The sequence below is a fragment of the Epinephelus fuscoguttatus genome, linkage group LG5 (genome assembly GCF_011397635.1).
Source record: "Epinephelus fuscoguttatus linkage group LG5, E.fuscoguttatus.final_Chr_v1".
Lineage (NCBI taxonomy): Eukaryota > Metazoa > Chordata > Actinopteri > Perciformes > Serranidae > Epinephelus > Epinephelus fuscoguttatus.
The window spans coordinates 43,549,961-43,568,387 of record NC_064756.1 but is presented as its reverse complement, the minus strand read 5'-3'; the positions used below and the strand labels follow the sequence as shown (position 1 = coordinate 43,568,387).

Sequence of the window (18,427 nt, the reverse complement as noted above, 5' to 3'; positions counted from 1 at the left end):
ATAGACATATATACGTATACATATATATATGTCTATGGTGGAAAGGACGTCTCTTGTCTCTTAAACCGACAATGCTCGCTCATCGCTCCTAGCGCTAGCTCCTCACATTTTTTCCTAGGTGGGAGGGGCTAAACAGCTAGCTGTAAACTAATAGAAGTAAATGGACTTAATTTCATAAAGCGCCTTTCTACAAAGAAATTTACGTTAATGCCTCTCGTTTATTCATTCACACACACACTAATGTACTTGGGAAACAGTTAGGCACCAAAAACAATGTATTTAATCTTCTCAGATGGCTACGATAAGAACTTTATTGATCCCACACAGGAGTAATTCACCTTACATCAGCTATAGAGAACAAGGTAGTGCCGAAAGACAATACACAGTACACATACATACACACACATATACACACACACACACACACACACACACACACATACACACACATATATATATATATATATATATATATATATATATATATATACATATATGTATTGTAGCGACCCTGCAGTAAATGTTCTGTTATAATGTCAGTGTTCTGTGAGTTAATGGCATGTTTGGGATTGAATGAGTATAGGTAGGGGGGCGGGGTGCGAGTGTGACAGGAATGAGGGCAATGTGTGAGGGGGCTGGTGTGTGTAGGAGCGTATATATGTCCAGAGACAGTGCCGTAGAATATAACAACTATTCAAGGGCTCTGTCCAGAGATATTGGATGAAGGGAGATACCCCACCATAGGCTTATCCAGTGTTAAGAACACGGTTACTCTTCCTGTCTCCTATGTGGGCGTGGTTAGGTCTCCCTCCAATCAGAGCCTGTTCTCCCTCAAACCCCCCCTTCCTATCACCGTGTTGAACAGAGGCTCTGTGGATGTCTGTGGATGTCTGTGTATGCGGATCGAGAAGCAGGTGGAATGAAAATACATTCTTCCTATTATCGCAGCCTATTGCTGCACAAATCTTAGGCATTTTTTATTTATTACTGGCGGTAAATAACTGTTTGTAAGCTAACTGTGATTTTACCGCCTGTTTATCGGGATTACGAGATCTCGCGAGAACTTGTTTTCTGAGACGGACAGGGCTCAAACAAAGTTAACTTTCTCTTGATCTGTGCGGATGAAAAATGCAGCTTTAGTGTCAGAATATTGGGAAGATATGTGGCTTGTGGAAGATGAACCTAATATTTACTTTAGTGACTATATGGCGAAAGAATTGACCATAAATTGTGATCACGTTCATTTTCCTCATTGACAACAATACATTCAGAGCTGCCGCAAGTCTCCTACGGGGGCGTGGCGCTGATGTCACTGAATCAGGAAGTGAGCTGAGTGGGGTATCTCGCTTCATCCAATATCTCTGGCTAACTGATGTCAGCAGTTTAACGTCACAGTAAATCGTGCGACTGGCGTTAAATGGTAAAACTTTAATTTGCAATAACTGGTCTTCAGGTAGGCCTATTACTTACACAGATATTGATCGTTTGTGTTTGTTGGTATATTTGTTATAGCTTGCTATGTAACAACAGTTTGCTGTGCTATTGCTGTCATTATCAACCAATGCAAAGCCCGTCTGGACTTACAGGAAGAATTGACGAAAGGTATGGCGAATCCGGTAATTAGAATTTTGTTAAATCAAACAAGGTGTCAAGGGACTCCAAATGGTGACGCCAGGCCCTCATACTGTATATTCATTTTAAGTTTAGGATGTCCCGAGAACAGCTGGCTGTACAGTTGGCCAGGAAGTCCTTCCAGACTGGGAAGACCAAACCTCTGGAGTTCAGAGTCCAGCAGCTGAAGAGCCTGCACCGCTTCATCACTGAGAGGAGGAAGGACATCGCAGATGCTGTCACAAAGGACCTCGGCAAGGTGGGTTTGAACTTTACAGGGCTCCAGTGAATCAGAGTCAGAAAAGGATTTTTCGCCAAGTAGGTTTTCACTTCCATGGAGTTTGCTTTGGTTTTTGGTGCATACATTTAACACGGTAATCACATTAAGAGGAATGAAAATAAAAGTAAAGTAAAGTTCTAAAGTAAAGTAAGGTAAAGTTCTGCAACACTTATGAATTTGAATTTAGAAAAGAAAAAATACAATGAAAATGCAAAGATATAAGATCCTAAGATATGTGCAATATAGTTGTTTAAGGCATTTAATTAAAAAAAACCTGTACAGTTGAATATTAAAATATTAATCCGAGGATGTGCAAAAAATGCACAGTAGAGTGGATATGTGCAGTGTGCAAAGATAGCAGTCCAAGATGTGTAATAATGTAATGCATAAGAGTCCATATTAGTGGGGGTCCCGAATCCTGTAGATGAGGCCCACTGCAGTGAGGGAAAAATGTTTTTGTGGCAGGAGGTTTTGGTCTTGATGGACAGCAGCTCCCTGAGGGAAGTGTTAAAAAGAGTTTGTGTTCATGGTGGGAGGGGTCAGCGGCAATCTTTTCTGCTTGCTTTAGGGTCCTGGAGGTCTACAGGTCCTGTAGGGATGGCAGATTGCAGCCAATCACCTTCTCAGCAGAGCAGATGATGCACTGCAGTCTGCCCTTGTCCTTGGCTGTGGCAGCAGCGTACCAGGTGGTGATGGAGGAGATGAGGATGGACTCAATGATGGCAGTGTAGAAGTGCTGTATCAGTGTATCAGTAGAAAAGTCCTTTTTGCTTAGGAAGGTTACTGACTGAGTAAAATGACCTGGAAGTATTAGAGTGTCTGCCGTGATAAGAGCTGTTCAAATTCCCTTAATATTAAGGAAAAGTGCTTCAGTGTCTCCTTTATAATACCTTATAATAGGATACACTGGACCATCTTTTATGAGAGGAAAGGAGATAATGCTAGCAACATTTAAAGCAACACGCCACACTGGCCATCCTTTGGATAATCAACTATTCTGTGATATAACAAACTCACAGCCTGGATGAATTGTAACAACTTCAAAGCACAATCACGTTAACATGAAAAGTGTTTACCAGGCTGTGTGGAGTTTCTTAAGCTATGTTATGTACATTCTGATAATCAGGGGCCGTATTCATGAAGCTGCCTAGTGCTAAGAGTTGCTCCTAGTGACGAAATTATAAGAAAATTCTAAGAACTGTGACATTTTCTCAGAATTTCCCCTTAAAGTTAAGACTAGGTCCTTGTAAAGATAAAAGTTATTCACAAAGTATCTTAGACCTTAAAAGAGCTCATAAGGTGAAAAACTGTCAGGAGCAGGGAGGAGGACTTCATGTTCGCCTCGCAAATGTAATTATTTAGACATTAAATTAAAACAAGCTTGCAACTGCTGTCTTTTGTGAAGATGAAATAGCACAAGTGAACTTTAGCTCATCCGTGCCATAGACTCTCCGGGTGCTACACTGACGTCACAGTTACGTTCCGCCTCTTTTGTTCCGTCAACATCATGTTATAATCATACATTGACACAATATATTATTGACATTTGTGAATTGATGCGGAGTCGTCCACGTCTGCATCGCGATATATCAAAGAATCGATCTTTCCCCCACCCCTCCACCCCTACTTCCTAGGGAGCATGGGGTCAGTACTGACAAGACTATATAGCAGACATTATGCCAGCAGAGCAAACATTCACTGCCCAGATTATTATCACTATATGTGAAATTGCAGTGCTTACTTTTAAGGTCATTAGGAAAAACAGGACATCTGTTGAAATCGGAATGAAATTATGTTATGAAATCATTCCATGATGCTCTTTGCCTTTAAAGAGTAATGTACACTTTTCAAATACAGGAAAGTGTATATTCAGTCAGTTTCAGTAGAGTTGGACAACAAAGTGTAAAATGAAAAGCATCTCAGTATTTTTCAGCTTTACCTTAAAAATTGTTTTTCTAACGGGTAGAGTCAATTATCTCAGCATCCATGTTTTGAACCAATATACAAACGTTTTTCTGAAACATTTGAAGGCTGTGATATTCCCTTCATTCCCCAAATCAAACACCTGTGTCACTTGCGTAGTAAATCTTGAGACAACAATGAAGTGCGCAGCCAAGTTGAGGGTTGCAAAAAGTTGGAAAATTTCCAATGGAAGTTAAACTCAGTTATTTGAATTTTTGATTTTTTTTTTCACAATTTCAATTTAAAAAGCACACATTTTAAGAGTGAACATAAAAAGGCATTATTAGATCTACTGGCATGTTTTGGTTAAAAGTATACCCATTCAATTGAATTGTAACACTGCACTGCATTTAGCAGCACACTCTTCTGTCACATGTACAGATTATTTGCTGGCATCACATTAAATAGGAATTTAGTAAAATTACAACCATCTGCATGCACAGTGCATTCTCCCGTCACATGTGCAGCCCTTATTACTGTCAGCACCACTGCACTGTGTGAACCAAAGGGCGTTATGTATTACTGAGTTTACATTTTTTTTTTATATATAGCAGGTGATGCTATAAAAATAATGCTGATAGCAGCCTAAAGCAGAGCACACAATTTATTATCACCTTTTGATAATTTTTGCTAGCTAGCTGTTACCATATGGGATGTAGCAAGTTAAGGAAATTTGAGAACAATGACAACGGTTGAATTAAATTTGTGCATTTTTTAAAAAAAAAGGCAATTAAAAACATTTAAGTCACTGCAGTATTGACAGCAGTGCCTGTCTGCCTAATTTGAATTAAGCCTAATTATTTTTATCTCCAACAAATTAATATATATCATATCGTATATGTATATGCAGTTTATTGCCCAGCCCCAGGTGATATCACATAAAGTGATACTGAAAATTAAAGCTTGAGTGGATGAACTAAATGGTACTCAACACAATGTTACTATTAGTTTGCTTTCTTTAGATGATCTAACAGTCTAGCTGCAGATGATGATTAGACTTTGAGGCTAAACATTTCCGGTAACGGTAATTTGTTTCTGCCTAACAAATTTAAAAAAAAAAAAAAAAAAAAGGTGAATTAACAAATGAATAAACAAACCAATTGGGGATGAGCACTGGTTTCTGCCCCTCCTGCTTTCAGAGTGAACATGGGACGGAGCTGTTTGAGATGCTGGGACTGGAGGGAGAGATCAACCTGGCTATACAGAAACTGGCAGAGTGGGCAGCTCCTCGGCCAGTAGAGAAGAACCTCCTCACCATAGCAGATGAGGTTTATGTGCAGCCGGAGCCTTTGGGAGTGGTGCTCATCATCGGGGCCTGGAACTACCCCTGGGCTGTTACCCTCCAGCCACTTGTTGGAGCGATTGCTGCTGGTACTAAATATACCCATATACTGTATAGCTACATGTTTTTGTAGATAGGGTTACTGGTGTTTTTAAAGGTGCATAGCATATGATAGGTCACAGATGCTACATGCGCTCAGATCAAATTTGGCTGTTTAATATTAACACTCAGTGATGCTTTTTTTTTTTTTTTCATATAAGGTTTGGTTTGAAAGTCTAAACGGGGCTCAGTTGGATGTTCAGTGTGATAGTGGCATTCAAGTAATATAGTCAACAAGCTGATTGCGCTAACGTTGGATCGGAAATGTGCATCAATATTTTTGCCATCACTATATATCAAACTAAAGCCAGAGACGTTTCGTATTAAGTATCTGTAAGCTGTAAATTCACCACTTCTAATCAGAAGAGAGATGATAATGTTATCTCGAAACCTTGTGGTGCAAAGTTTCTCCTCCTTCTCCGTGCCACTGCATCCAGTCCACAGCTGTCTGTACTAAAGAGTAGCATGAAGGCTCACTCCACAGTAAAATCTGGGGACCAAAACATCCCCAGAAGTACACCGCACAGCACACTGACTTGCAAAGAATTAAAAAACTGTTAGACTTGAAGCAATCTCAGTTGACTGAGGGGTCTCTGACTGATGATTAGACAGCTTGTTCTGATGGGATAGCTATCTTTGGATTCAGTTCCCCATCTGTGCTCTTGTTAAAAGCCACCTGACTCCATTGACAAAAACAGTAATTTTAGCACACTGAACATAACAGCTGCCGGACTACTACTGTTTCAATCCGCCAGTTAGTGTGTGTTATTGTGTGACTTTAGGGAAACTGAACTAACCCTTTTAAATGCCAAAGTCACACAATAACACAAACAGAATAACTGATCAAGGCAGTGGTAGACCGGCAGTGCCTGTGTTCAGCAATGTTAAATCACTGTTTTTCTCAATGGAGTCTGGTTCTGAAGAGAGTAATATACATGTAGCAGATTCATTTTCCTGTTGAAAATGACTGCGTGACATTAAGGTAAAGCAGTGAAAATACTCTCAATATAGCATACACTTAAAATGATAATAATTTTTTTTTAGGTGGGACTGGTTTTTTTTAGATGGCAAAAGTAGGTTTTGTTGCTGACCCCTCCACAGCAGTACATTGATTAGGTTAGACTCCAGCCTGCTTGTCCGAACTGGGGGCATGTTGACTGACCTCTACTGTGTGTAATATACAATATCTATGGATAAGTACCCTATACAACCCCACTTAAAAAAAAACCCTGAACTATCCCTTTAACAATTTGCATTCAACAATAATACAGGGATGAATATATCACGGAGGAAGCACACATGTTAATTTCCACATTGACAGAACATTCAAGAGACCAGAATGCAATGCAGCCACGACACATTTAGGCTGCCTTTACACTACCATGTCTTGATGCCCAATTCTGATTTGTTGCCTATATCCAATTTTTCTTGACTGCTGTTTACATGTTCTATTCAATTTATTTTTCACGGAGACACGGAGGCAAAACAGAACGCAGCCAGCTTCCGTTTTTTGTGCGACACTTCCGGTTCAGCACTCTTGACCACTGTGTAAATGTCCCACGGTATTTGCTACAGTGACATTACTGCGCGCATGGAAATGTTTACATTACTGAAAGCAATTTTAAGGACTAACTTTAAATATTTGAAGTTAATCGTTAAAGAATAAATCACCTGGAAAGCTGGCGCTGCTCCACATAATTTAAAAGATAACTTAGCCTACACAGAGCGGTGGAAATGTCCGTGCAGCTGCAGCCGGGTGCGGCCGGATGATTGCTAGGTACATGCTGATTCGAGTACTATCAGAGCCGATCCGTGCATCAATATGGCTTAATTATCAACTCAGTCAATAAAAACAACCCATCCTGTGTTGGAGTGTATGTCGCTGACAGAATGAAAGAAAGAAAAAAAAAATGATAGAAAAGCAGTGTACACTTCACATATTTATTTCTCACAGTTGCGCACACGTTTGGCTGGCATGCAGAAGCACCGTCTGTGTGTCGAGGGTGCGAGCCGCAGCTTCAGCTGCTCAGGTAGAGAGGCTGTGTAGCCCGGTGTGGTTTTTTGCTGATTCGGTTCTGCAGGTTCTCTGCTGGTACACTGGAGACGGGGATCAAGCAGTTTGTCTCACTCTGGATAGATTGTGCTTTTTTGGTTCATAGTTTTTGATTAACGTGCGATTTATTCGGCTTTCCTTCTTTTCCCTCGCGCATGAGCATGTCATCAAAATGCCCTGTCGTCGCATTATTCATGACGTACGACGTGGATTGCCAGGAAATGTCCAAGCTGTCTGTTTAGATTACAGACCTATTGGCAGATATCTGGAATTGGGTCACTTGAACCATGTAGTGTAAAGTAGACTTTTAAGTGAGTTGTGTGGCTGCAAGAACAGTCATATCCCAGTTTTCATACATGCCAGCGACATGGCTGAAATTATGAATATCCAGCGAAACACTACAGTATGTGAGCAAAGCGGAATTAAATAGGAGTCCCAACTTAACCTCTTGTCATTCAGTGCTTGTGCACTGCTGGTTATTATAAGACAGGCAGCAGAATTAGCTCTCTAATAAATGATGAACTTTATCAAAACATGCATTACAGGGTTTACTGTGAGAAGTGTGGGTGAGTGTCACTTGCTTCCCTATTGTGACTGGGCTTTCCTTTCATTGGCAAAAGACCTTTTTCTTTTTCATTACATATCCTGCCACAGTGTCTCTTTTTCATCTTTCAGGTAATGCAGCAGTAATAAAGCCGTCTGAGGTCAGCTCTCACTCTGCCAAGGTCATGGATGAACTTCTCCCTCACTATCTGGACAAAGTGAGCTTTCTTTGTTCAGTTATAATATGTTAGCTCTTTCTCCTTCATCTACATGTTGTCTAAATGTACATGTATTTTAATAAGTCCTTATACATTCCGTAGGATCTGTACCCAGTGGTGACAGGTGGAGTGTCAGAGACCCAGGAGTTGCTGAAGCAGAGATTTGACCACATTTTCTACACAGGAAACAGCACAGTGGGTAAATTGGTGATGGCGGCTGCAGCTCGCCATCTCACCCCAGTGACCCTGGAGCTGGGAGGAAAGAGCCCCTGCTACATTGACAAAAACTGTGACATAGCTGTTGCATGTCGGTTAGTGTGGACTGTAAAACATAACACAAAAATGTTGAAGCTCAAATAACCACCAAACATACAGCAGTTGGAGAGCTACCATAACGTAAAAGTGTTTCTTCAAGGTTTGATGCTTTTGCATTATTTTTTTCTCCCAATACAGTCGCATCACGTGGGGAAAGTTTGTCAACTGTGGTCAGACATGCATTGCTCCAGACTTTATCCTGTGTGAATCATCCATCCAGAGCCAAGTGGTAGAAGAGATAAAGAAGTGCATCAAGGTTGGTCTTATCTCGCCAATCACAGTGTAGGAATGATCGGATGTTCATAAATGTGATTGCTGAATACAGTCATCATGTAAATATCCCGCCCCGATATATTCTGGGTTTAGAGGCCTTACCCATAGAGTTTACGACATGGAGAGGCGTACTACTACTACTACTAATACTACTACTAATAATAATAATGATGCATCAGATTTATATAGCGCTTTTCAGGACACTTAAAGACGCATTACAGTGCTGAAAATGTCAGTGATAATAAAATAAAAATACTGCCAAGAAGAGAAACTTCTCTGATGTCCCAGATCCAATTTAAACAACTGGTTCTATTTGGCAGCCTGAAAACAGAAACTATTTATTCACTTTTTTAAAATTATTTTTTGCACTTTGAGCACCCTTCTTTTTGTGCATGGATGTCTTAGATAATTTGACATTTTTTTGCATTGATCTCAGCCTGTGAACCTTATTTGTGGCTGTCCAGCCCAGTTGCATTGGTGTGTGGTTATCTCCTCTGCCATGCTTTCTTGGTTTTCCATTGTATCGAGGCATCCAAAGTAAACTTTTTGTTGCCCTAAATAGCCGTAGTAAGACTTTGCAGCCTGAAAACTGACATCAAAGGAAGTCAGAAAAACGCAGTATAAATGAAATCACTATTGAGGTCAATGGTGTTGTAGTGGACAATTGAACTTGAGCTTGGAATATTGAATTTATACATCCATGATATGTACCAACCTATAGTATACATATATTTATAATATTAGCCTGTACATCATATAATATTGGTATTGTTATACCCTAATATTCATATAAAGGCTTATAATTGTCCGGGACCAAGGAGCACGTGGCTGCGTGTATGGGGTCTGCTTCTGTTTTGGACATAACAGGTGGCAGAGGAGACATAGTCACACTACCTGTGTAGGGGCTGGACACCATTAAAAATGTAATAACCCATAGGCTACTAGTATTTAAATAATTACACTGTTACGTGGTTTATTTCTTTCTTTTTAAGGATGTTTTAATGATAAATTATATAAACATGCTTTGGTTTGTCAGTGTTTATGAAAAAAGAAAAGTTTCAGATAAAACCGAGCACAAGCAGTGTTTATCCTTCAGTCAGCCCGCAGTCAGCCCCACAGAGCCATGCAAATGCCAGCTGTGATAGAGAGCGTGAGTCCATATGGTGGCCATACGTTTTTTTAGTGATTAATATGTGGCTGCAAATACTAAGATACCAGTCAAAGAATGGTCTAATAACAAACCTCCAATTCAGCCAGATTTACTTAGGCACCGCAAGTCACTCACTCAAACTTGCGAACACGAGCAAGGACCTAATGTGAGATTTGATCGTATCCTCCACTCACATCCACAATGATAAAAGATGAACTTTGCATGGAAATGACCATACACCCAGTATTCTGTCATACATTTGTGAGATCATGAGTGAAGGCTGTGATGTTTTGGCAATGTGTTGTGTGTAAACCACTGTGGGAGAATTAAAATGTAGGGGGTAGCAATTAGCAGCTAACTCAAGAATAGGAACAGCACCCATAACTGTCCACAAATTGGGAAGACAATGAGGTCCAGGAGCTCCTTACCCTCCGAGCAGAGGACGAGCTCAGCTGCCATATAACAAGGATCGTAAATGATAGTGTAGTTACTGTCATGTTATGCTGACACATATATTGAAGCCGACGTTGTTGTGTTACATGTCACGCCTTTTATGCCTCTTAAGCTTCCATGATGCCTGCATGCTGTCTAAAATCACACAATGGAGCTGGAGCCCTTGATGCTACCGCTGTTTGGTCCTTTGTAAAAATGCAAAGGTGGCATAAAGAAGGGATTTTGTAGCGGCTCTGTAGCACCATCTCTGTGGGCTTTAGTTTATCAGAGCCCACCTTTGTAGTGGTGCAATACCAAGAGCACAATCTGGTTTACATACTAAGAATAGGAAAACAGTGTATCCATATCCCATATTAAACAGTAGAAACCATAACTTGATATAGAGGAACTATTGTTCATATTGCTTTCCCCTTATCATCTATAAATTGTCTTTAACAGTGAGATTCTAAGTTATATGAACATCATTTCTCTTTTATTTCACATATCACAGGAGTTTTACACGGATAATCCTGAAACCTTTGAGGATTACGGACGCATTATTAACCAGCGGCACTTTAAGAGGATCGTGGCTCTTATGGAGGGGAGCACAGTTGCTGTTGGTGGAGACAGTGATGAATCCCAGTGCTACATAGGTACATGATATGTTTGAACAATTGGTTGCTAAATAGAATTTGTACTGTATGTGAAGCAAGCATCTGAAGTTGTGTAAACTGAATTAATTGAGATAGAGTTAGTTCAGGCCAGCTGAATAATTGATATTTTATTGGTGGTAGCCCTTATTGTAAGGGCGGGTGAAATATTGAATATGCTCTATGTACTGCTGCTTGTTCTTTGTGGGTTGTAGCCTATGCAACATTGTGAACATCGAGTATAAACTGTCAGCCACCTGCATGAGACTGTCTTTGGCGTTTTGGTTCTTTCACCCTCTCCTATAGCTCTCTCTATCTCACAGACACGCACACACACAAAAAGAAAGACTCACAAACATGATACTTCACACACACTCCTCCGCCCATCCAGACCACTTTCTCCTGAGCGACACTGAGCAGGTGAAACATGTTTCTCATCTGCAGGGCTATAGACCACTAACGTCACTTTTTAGTGCCATTTTTCAACTATGGAGCACCACTGTGACTAGGAAATATTATTAATATATGGACTGGAAAGCTGTTAATTTGTTCCCAGCTCACAGTGAATAAAATATCACGTGTAGTAGCACCGCAGTAGCAGTTTAAAACAATGAGTTTAACGATAGTGTGAGCAGAAGTGTGTGTTTTTGTATCTGCAGGGCTCCAGACCACGACTATGTTGTCACATTTTGCGACCATAGAAAATCAGTGTGACTTGCAAATACTATTAATACATGAACTAGAGAGCTGTTAGTTTTTGTCCAGCTCAAAGTGAATAAATTCTCACATTTAAAGGAGCAGCAGCAACAGTTTAACTTTGTGCTAACGGCCAACAGCTAACCGTTGACTGGAAGCTTCGAGTTCACAATAAAAACATCCACACTTCTGGCCTAGACAAGCTGGGTGCTTCAAAATAAAAGTACTAGTGGTTCTGCTGTATATGTAATATGTAAAGAACATACCGATATTTTATTTCTTGCCAGGATACTTACAACTGGAAGCCATATTACACTACACCACTTGTATCTTGTTTGTCCACCGTGCAAAACGCAGTAGCAATACATCTTAGAGTGAACCTCTCCTGCCTGTCTCCTTGCAGCCCCCACTGTGCTGAAGGACGTGACAGGAAAATCCAAAGTGATGAAGGAAGAGATCTTTGGGCCACTGCTGCCCATCATCACAGTGAACGGTGTAGACGAGGCCATTCAGTTTATTAATGAGAGAGAAAAACCTCTGGTTATATATATCTTCTCCCATGACAACAAGGTAACATCATCACCAGTAAACATGTTTATTTTCAGATGTTAATATTTAGATGTTTTTATGCAGCTGTTGCTGAAGACATTATGTTTTCGGGCTGTACATTTGCTGCCTGTCCATCCCATTCTTGTGAACACAATATCTCAAGAACACCTTGAGGGAATTTCATTAGATTTGGCACAAACATCCACTTGGACTCATCAATTAAGTGATAAGATTTTGATGGTCAGAAGTCAAAGGCCAATGTCACTGTGACCTCATCTGTCGCATTCTTGTGAACACTGTATCTCAAGAAGGCCTTAAGGAATTTTTCTCATATTTGATGCACAAATGTCCACTTGAACTTAAGAATGAACTAATTAGAATTTGGTGGTCAAAGGTCAAGGTCACTGTGACCTCACAAAACATATTTTTGGCCATAACTCAAAAGTTCACACACTACTTATGACATGATTAACAAGAAATGTCTAATAGGATAAAATGATGAAGTAATGAAATGTTTTTTTTTATCTAAAAGTTCAAAGGTCAGCTTCACTGTGATGTCATAATGTTCTGCAAAAACACTTTCCTGGCTGTTGCTCAATGTCATTTCTCGAGAACAGGGGCGACATTTGGTCAGATATTGAAAGAAATCCATTAATTTTAACCCAAACTGTGACTGTTTTCTAACCTTAACCAAGAGACCCCTTTTTGGCAGAAAGCCTTTGACCAACTTGACTGGTTTGTGGAGGTAAAAAAATGGCAAGGCAGTAATTCTAGTTGTCACCGTGATTTTTGAATGGTTTTGATGTTAAGATTGCTCTTGTCTGATTGACTTGCCCTGACTGTTCCTGTCTGATAAACAGCTGATCAAAAGGATGATAGCTGAGACATCCAGTGGAGCTCTGCTGGCTAATGACTGTCTGGTACACTTTAGTGTAAGTGCTCTGCCCTTTGGAGGAGTTGGTAAGTGCATAACAAGTAAATCAACCTGCAGCTATTTAGCCTCTTTTAGATTTGGAGGAATAAACACACATTTATAACTGACTTATTCTCACACATCTTCTCAGGTAACAGTGGTATGGGCTGTTACCACGGCCGACACAGCTTTGACCAGCTTAGCCACCTGCGCAGCTGTCTGATCAAGCAGCTGAAGATGGAAGGAGTCAACAACATACGTTATCCCCCTCACACAGCCAAAAAGCTGGGCTGGACTCGATTCATTCTGCTCAAGGAGGTCAATGTGTGCAGGCTGCGGCGCATGGCACTGCTGGCCACGTTAGCTGGCTTGGCCGCATTTGTGGTGCAGGTAAAGGAACTAAAATATACCACACCAGTCAAAAGAGGAATAAAAGGTTTTCTTTTGATATCGGCACTGTTTTGTTTTACACGTCTGTAGCTTCCTAAGAAGTTTTCTGGAAAACCGATTTGGTTTATGCAAGTCCAGTGAGTTGCGTTCAGTGTATAAGTAGTTCTCTGTTTATTGTTTGCAGTTAGGTTATTGGTTAGTTGGCTTCGCCAAAGTTACGTGATGTTAGTTTGCTAATGCTGTTCTCAGATGGAATCTTGCACGCAACTAAACATCCTCTGCACTAATCCAGACAGTTTGCAACACATATCACATTCACATAGACTCAGTAACAAATTTGCTTTCAACAGAGCTACACCCAAAGAGGCAACTCAAAGTCCTGCTTCTTTTCCTTTGTCTTTGTCCTGACCACACAGTCAGACAAACCCTCCCCCAACCTGAAGCCAGCTTTGATTCAGACATCTTGTAGTTCTCTGTTGTCAGCCACTTTGTTTTGTAGGCCAAACGGCCCTTTGATTACCACACCCGCCTTTGTCTTTCTCCCTCTCTCTCTTGCACGCACACACACACACACACACACACACACACACACACACACACACACACACACACACCAAGCTTGTATATAGTTAGTTAGTTAGTTAGAATTAGTGAGTTTGTTTTGCTTTGCTTCCTTTATGAATAAATATATTTTTTTGGAATTATACCTGCTGTCTGTTTAATGTTGCACAAGAGTGAATGAATAGTCAACTTCTGCTTTGTCAAGAACTCCAAAATCCTTCAGGCTTTACTATTAAATGTGGTTATTGTTGTTAATTTAATTATTAATCAAAATTCCAAATTGACAGTTTAGTGAACGTTATGAGACTGATATCTTTCACTGGCTATCATTTTTTCCTTTTCGAGAATGGTGCCCCACGAGGTGATTTAATGTTAATTAAGTCACATTATTTAATATAATTAATGATTATTATCAGTAATTATTAATTATTTCAGATAGCCAAGAGATCTATTACGAGGTCATGCCTGTGTTAAGGCTTAAGTCCCAACAAATGGTGCCACTGTGTAAAACATAGCACTGGTGCCTAGATCACAACAAATAGTATCCCCTCTTTTACAGTATCAGCAGTAGATTCCCTACATTTTTGGTGCCTCCGTGTGATGCCCAGTATTGTTCTCAACATTTATGGTGTTCCCCTGTGAGGCCTATACTATAATTTACAACACTATGTCCACTTGTTACATTACCAATCCTTGGATGGATGGAGGAAAGAGTCGCTTTGTGGTGTGCTGCTTTTGTTAGCAGGAAGTGGAAGGCTGGAGAGAGCTGTGGTCCCAGAAGCGGTCTTTGTTGTGTCCTTGGTTCCAAAGGTGCAGATCCGAGGAAGCCGGTAGCTTGGGGTCTTTGCAGAGTTAGATGTTGGGGTGCTAACTCAGCTTGGTTCTCCTTGTTGCCGGAAAGTTAGTTGCAAACCTTGTGTGTGGCACACTAACTTCTTTGGTCTCCAGGTTCTACTCTGTCTGACATTAAGGTGAAGCTGTGAAAATACTCTCAATATAGTATGTGCTTAAAGTGATATTGATTTCTTTAGGTGGAACTTTTTCATGTGGCTAAAATACATTTTGTTGCTGACCCTGTCCACAGCAGTGCATTACTTAGCTTCCATGTCTGACCCATCTGGCTTCTCCAAACTGGTGGCAGGCTGACTGACATCTACTGTATCGTAACACACTGACTATGGATAAGTATCTCATACAACCCCACTACAAAAAAATCCAAACTGTCCCTGTAAGATACATCAGGTTTTAGATACAAAACAATAATTGTTAGTAACATCAAGTCACCGCAGGTTTTGGTTAATGGTTAATTTCATGCCATTTGTTGACCCTAAGAAATCACCAGCCTTAACATAAAAACTGATGTCTTTCAGGAGGGATTAGCTGCAGTGTTTTTGTGTGTGTTGAACCTGGTTCCACATCTGCAGTGTTCTACCATTGTTTGTGTGTGTTCAGTCATTTAAGTTCCAGTGCTGGGTCCAGTCCAGATTCAAGACCAGGATCCTCCTTTATTTAGCTGGATCCTCATTGTGCATGCACACTTTGCACACAAGTTGCACTTGTTGCCAGTAAAGGTGATTCTGATTCTAAAAAATCAATTAGAAATGCTGTTAACCTTCCTTCAAATTAATTAATCCTATACTTTTATTTTTGCTTCAGAGGTGTATGAAACATCTGTGTTTGCTGTCTCAATACATAGCTGAATGCAGGCTACCTCTGCCACTCTGACGTTCACACAAACCCCCAGCTAGGATGCAAGCATTCTGCACTTAAAAAAAAAGTGGCAAAAAGAGAAAGGTTAATCCTTAATGATATTTAACAAGGTATAAGCTTCTAAATATTTCTCCACTGAGGTGGTGAAGCCATGTGCTTTATTGAAATGATGAACAAACAAATGGAGATACAGATCCTTTCTCACAGATGAACATGTGTCAGCTGTGCTCTGCATACACCAGAAATGACACCTTGTTTTAGTGCCCTTCTCCAAGCGCGTCAGAGGTTTTATTCCTCCCTCTAAGATAGGTTGTTGTGTCGCAGAAAGCCTGTGTGTTGACTTGTACACTTGTGTTAGGCCAGTAAGTAAAATGCATTTGGGTAATTCCACCTAAATTCCACCTAAAGCCTAGAGATGTAATCTGGACTTTTTATAAAGATGCCTGAATGGGTTTGATCAAAAATGTATTAATTCAAGTGAGAAAAAGATTTTCCATAGTTTTCAAAGTCCAGTATAACAGGAGGGGTAATTTTATCCCTGAAAACTTAGTACTTAGTATGTTGTTTTTTGTTTGTTATATTCGGAACATTATTTCTTTAATTAGTACTGTAGGCTGGAAACTATGTTTCATTTTGTTTGAATTGTTATAAACCAGAAATGAGTGCTTTATGTAGAACCCAATATTTACTGTGATAGTGCACATAAAACACATCTGCTATGTCTGTCTGCCCCCTAAACCATAACAGATTTCTGATGTTGCCCTCTGTAGAAAATGATTGCCCACCCCTGCCTTAGGCCTTAAAGGGAAAGTCCGGATTTTTTGGGTCTGAGGTACATATCCATAGACGGTGTATTACATACAGCAGATGTAAGTCAGTACGCCTCCAGTTTGGAGAAGCAGGCCGGAGTCCAACACTGAAGCTTAGCAATGTACTGCTGTGGAGGGGTCAGTAACAAAACGTAATTTAGCTAGTAAAAACAAGTCACACCTCAAAGAAATCAATATCATGTACACTTTGTAAGGCTTAACCACTTCTGTCAGACAGCCCATCCCAACTGTGAAACCATTAATAGCTTCAGTTCCCCTCTATTCTCTTGTCAAAAACACCAAACTCCACTGACAAAAACTGTAATTTTAGCTTGCTAACCTGGTGTACCACTGCATTGATTAGTTACTTACTTTACAAACTAACTGTTAAAGGCAGTGGTAGACCAGCAGTTCCTGTGTTCATCAATGTTTAATCACTGTTTTTCTCAATGGAGCTTGGCTCTGAAGAGAACGATATAACAATTCCATTTTCCCATTGGAAATCACTGTTTGATGGCAAGGTAAAGCTGTGAACATATTCTTAATATAGCCTACACTTAAACTCACTTTTTTTAGGTGGCTAAAATGGGATTTGTTGCTGACCCCTCCACAGCAGTCTATTGCTTAGCTACCCAGTCAGACCTAAGCCTGCTACTCCAAACTGGAGGTGCACTGACTGACATCTACTGTGTAATACACTGAATATGGATAAGTACTCCACACAACCCCTTTTAAAAAATTGCCCAACAACCATGTCACCACTGACTTGTCTTACAGAATAAAATGTTGTTTTCCTGTAAGTGCTTTTTTCTTTTTTAAAAAATACAAGTACTTTGTTGTCTCATTGTCTGACCTAAGGTTAACACTGAAAACTGTATACAGTGATAATCAGTGCTGGCATGACTTTAGAATGACTGATGGGACTATTTTCACCTTAATAGCAGGAAGCCTTCGTGATTTATGCAACAGTCATGCTTTATCTAACAACTGAAAAACAATGATTAACTTTTAAAGAGAGATTTTTTTAAACTCTGGGGTGTAATTTACAGCCTTTTAAATAATGACAAATATGTTTCCCAAGATAACCAGATATGAGCACTCCCCCATACATACCCACAGTCCTACAGGCCTGTACCCCCATACAGCAATGGCTTTGTCTCCAGCAGACAATGTGCAGTGTTGTCCAGGAAATCTACCAGCATAATGCCCCTTTATCCGCCTCCCTTTAATTACCCAGCATGCTTTACTCTCCTCTGCTAAATGGCCCTTTTGTTTTGGTCCACCCCACCATGTTTGTTGACATCCACACTTGTGATTCTGTAAACAGTTAGTTATCCCTGTATTTCAAACACTTTGAATTTGTCTCTTTACACTTATTCATTTGGTGGTCATGTTTCTTTCAGAGATTCCTGCAGTGAAGCAGAGGAGCACAAACTGATGGCCCAAGTTAAATCCTGTCTTGTCCCAAGATGAACTCCTGACTTATAGTGAAATACAGCACTCCTGAGATTTACTGGTCCATATCATTACTCATTCATGTAGCCCGTCCTTTTCATTTCTTTTACATCTTAAGCTGCTATTGAAGTTTTTATTGTTTCACATCATTATCATAGTTATATTATCTGTAATATTTGTATTTAATCTGGTAAATGGAGATTTGACTTTAAAATTCTGTAACTATGAAACATTCTGTCACTGCTAGTCAGAGTACTTAGCACTGGTACAGTGATTAATCACATGGTCATAATCCATCAAAATGGGAATATCGTGTTTGCTCTTAATGATGCCAGTTCTCTTTTTTATCGTGTTCTACACTTTCAATTAAATCTCAACTAAAAAGTTAAAATTCATTGTTTTGCTGCTAGTTTTTTTTAACAATGTGTTTTTCATTTTATACATAAGTGATTTATGAGTTTGATATATCTTAACAG

The 18,427-nt window shown here is 40.0% G+C and overlaps 1 protein-coding gene across 17 annotated transcripts; it reads left to right on the top strand.

Moving 5' to 3' along the window:
- The first annotated feature begins 1,303 nt into the window (after positions 1-1,303).
- LOC125889087 (aldehyde dehydrogenase family 3 member A2-like) lies at positions 1,304-18,313 on the top strand. 17 transcript variants are annotated; one of them, XM_049576776.1, is made up of 11 exons: positions 1,304-1,420; positions 1,513-1,602; positions 1,708-1,870; positions 4,993-5,224; positions 7,963-8,048; positions 8,151-8,359; positions 8,502-8,619; positions 10,730-10,871; positions 11,968-12,134; positions 12,974-13,073; positions 13,178-16,561. In XM_049576776.1, the coding sequence occupies exons 2-11, from the start codon at positions 1,562-1,564 to the stop codon at positions 13,504-13,506; spliced, it is 1,587 nt and encodes a 528-aa protein (XP_049432733.1). In that variant the 5' UTR covers positions 1,304-1,420; positions 1,513-1,561; the 3' UTR covers positions 13,507-16,561. The 17 variants fall into 17 exon arrangements, 16 of the variants coding, with proteins under 16 accessions (XP_049432733.1, XP_049432740.1, XP_049432736.1 ...); XM_049576783.1 differs by having other exon boundaries at positions 1,703-1,870; XM_049576779.1 differs by having other exon boundaries at positions 1,513-1,616; positions 1,703-1,870.
- The last annotated feature ends 114 nt before the right edge of the window (positions 18,314-18,427 follow it).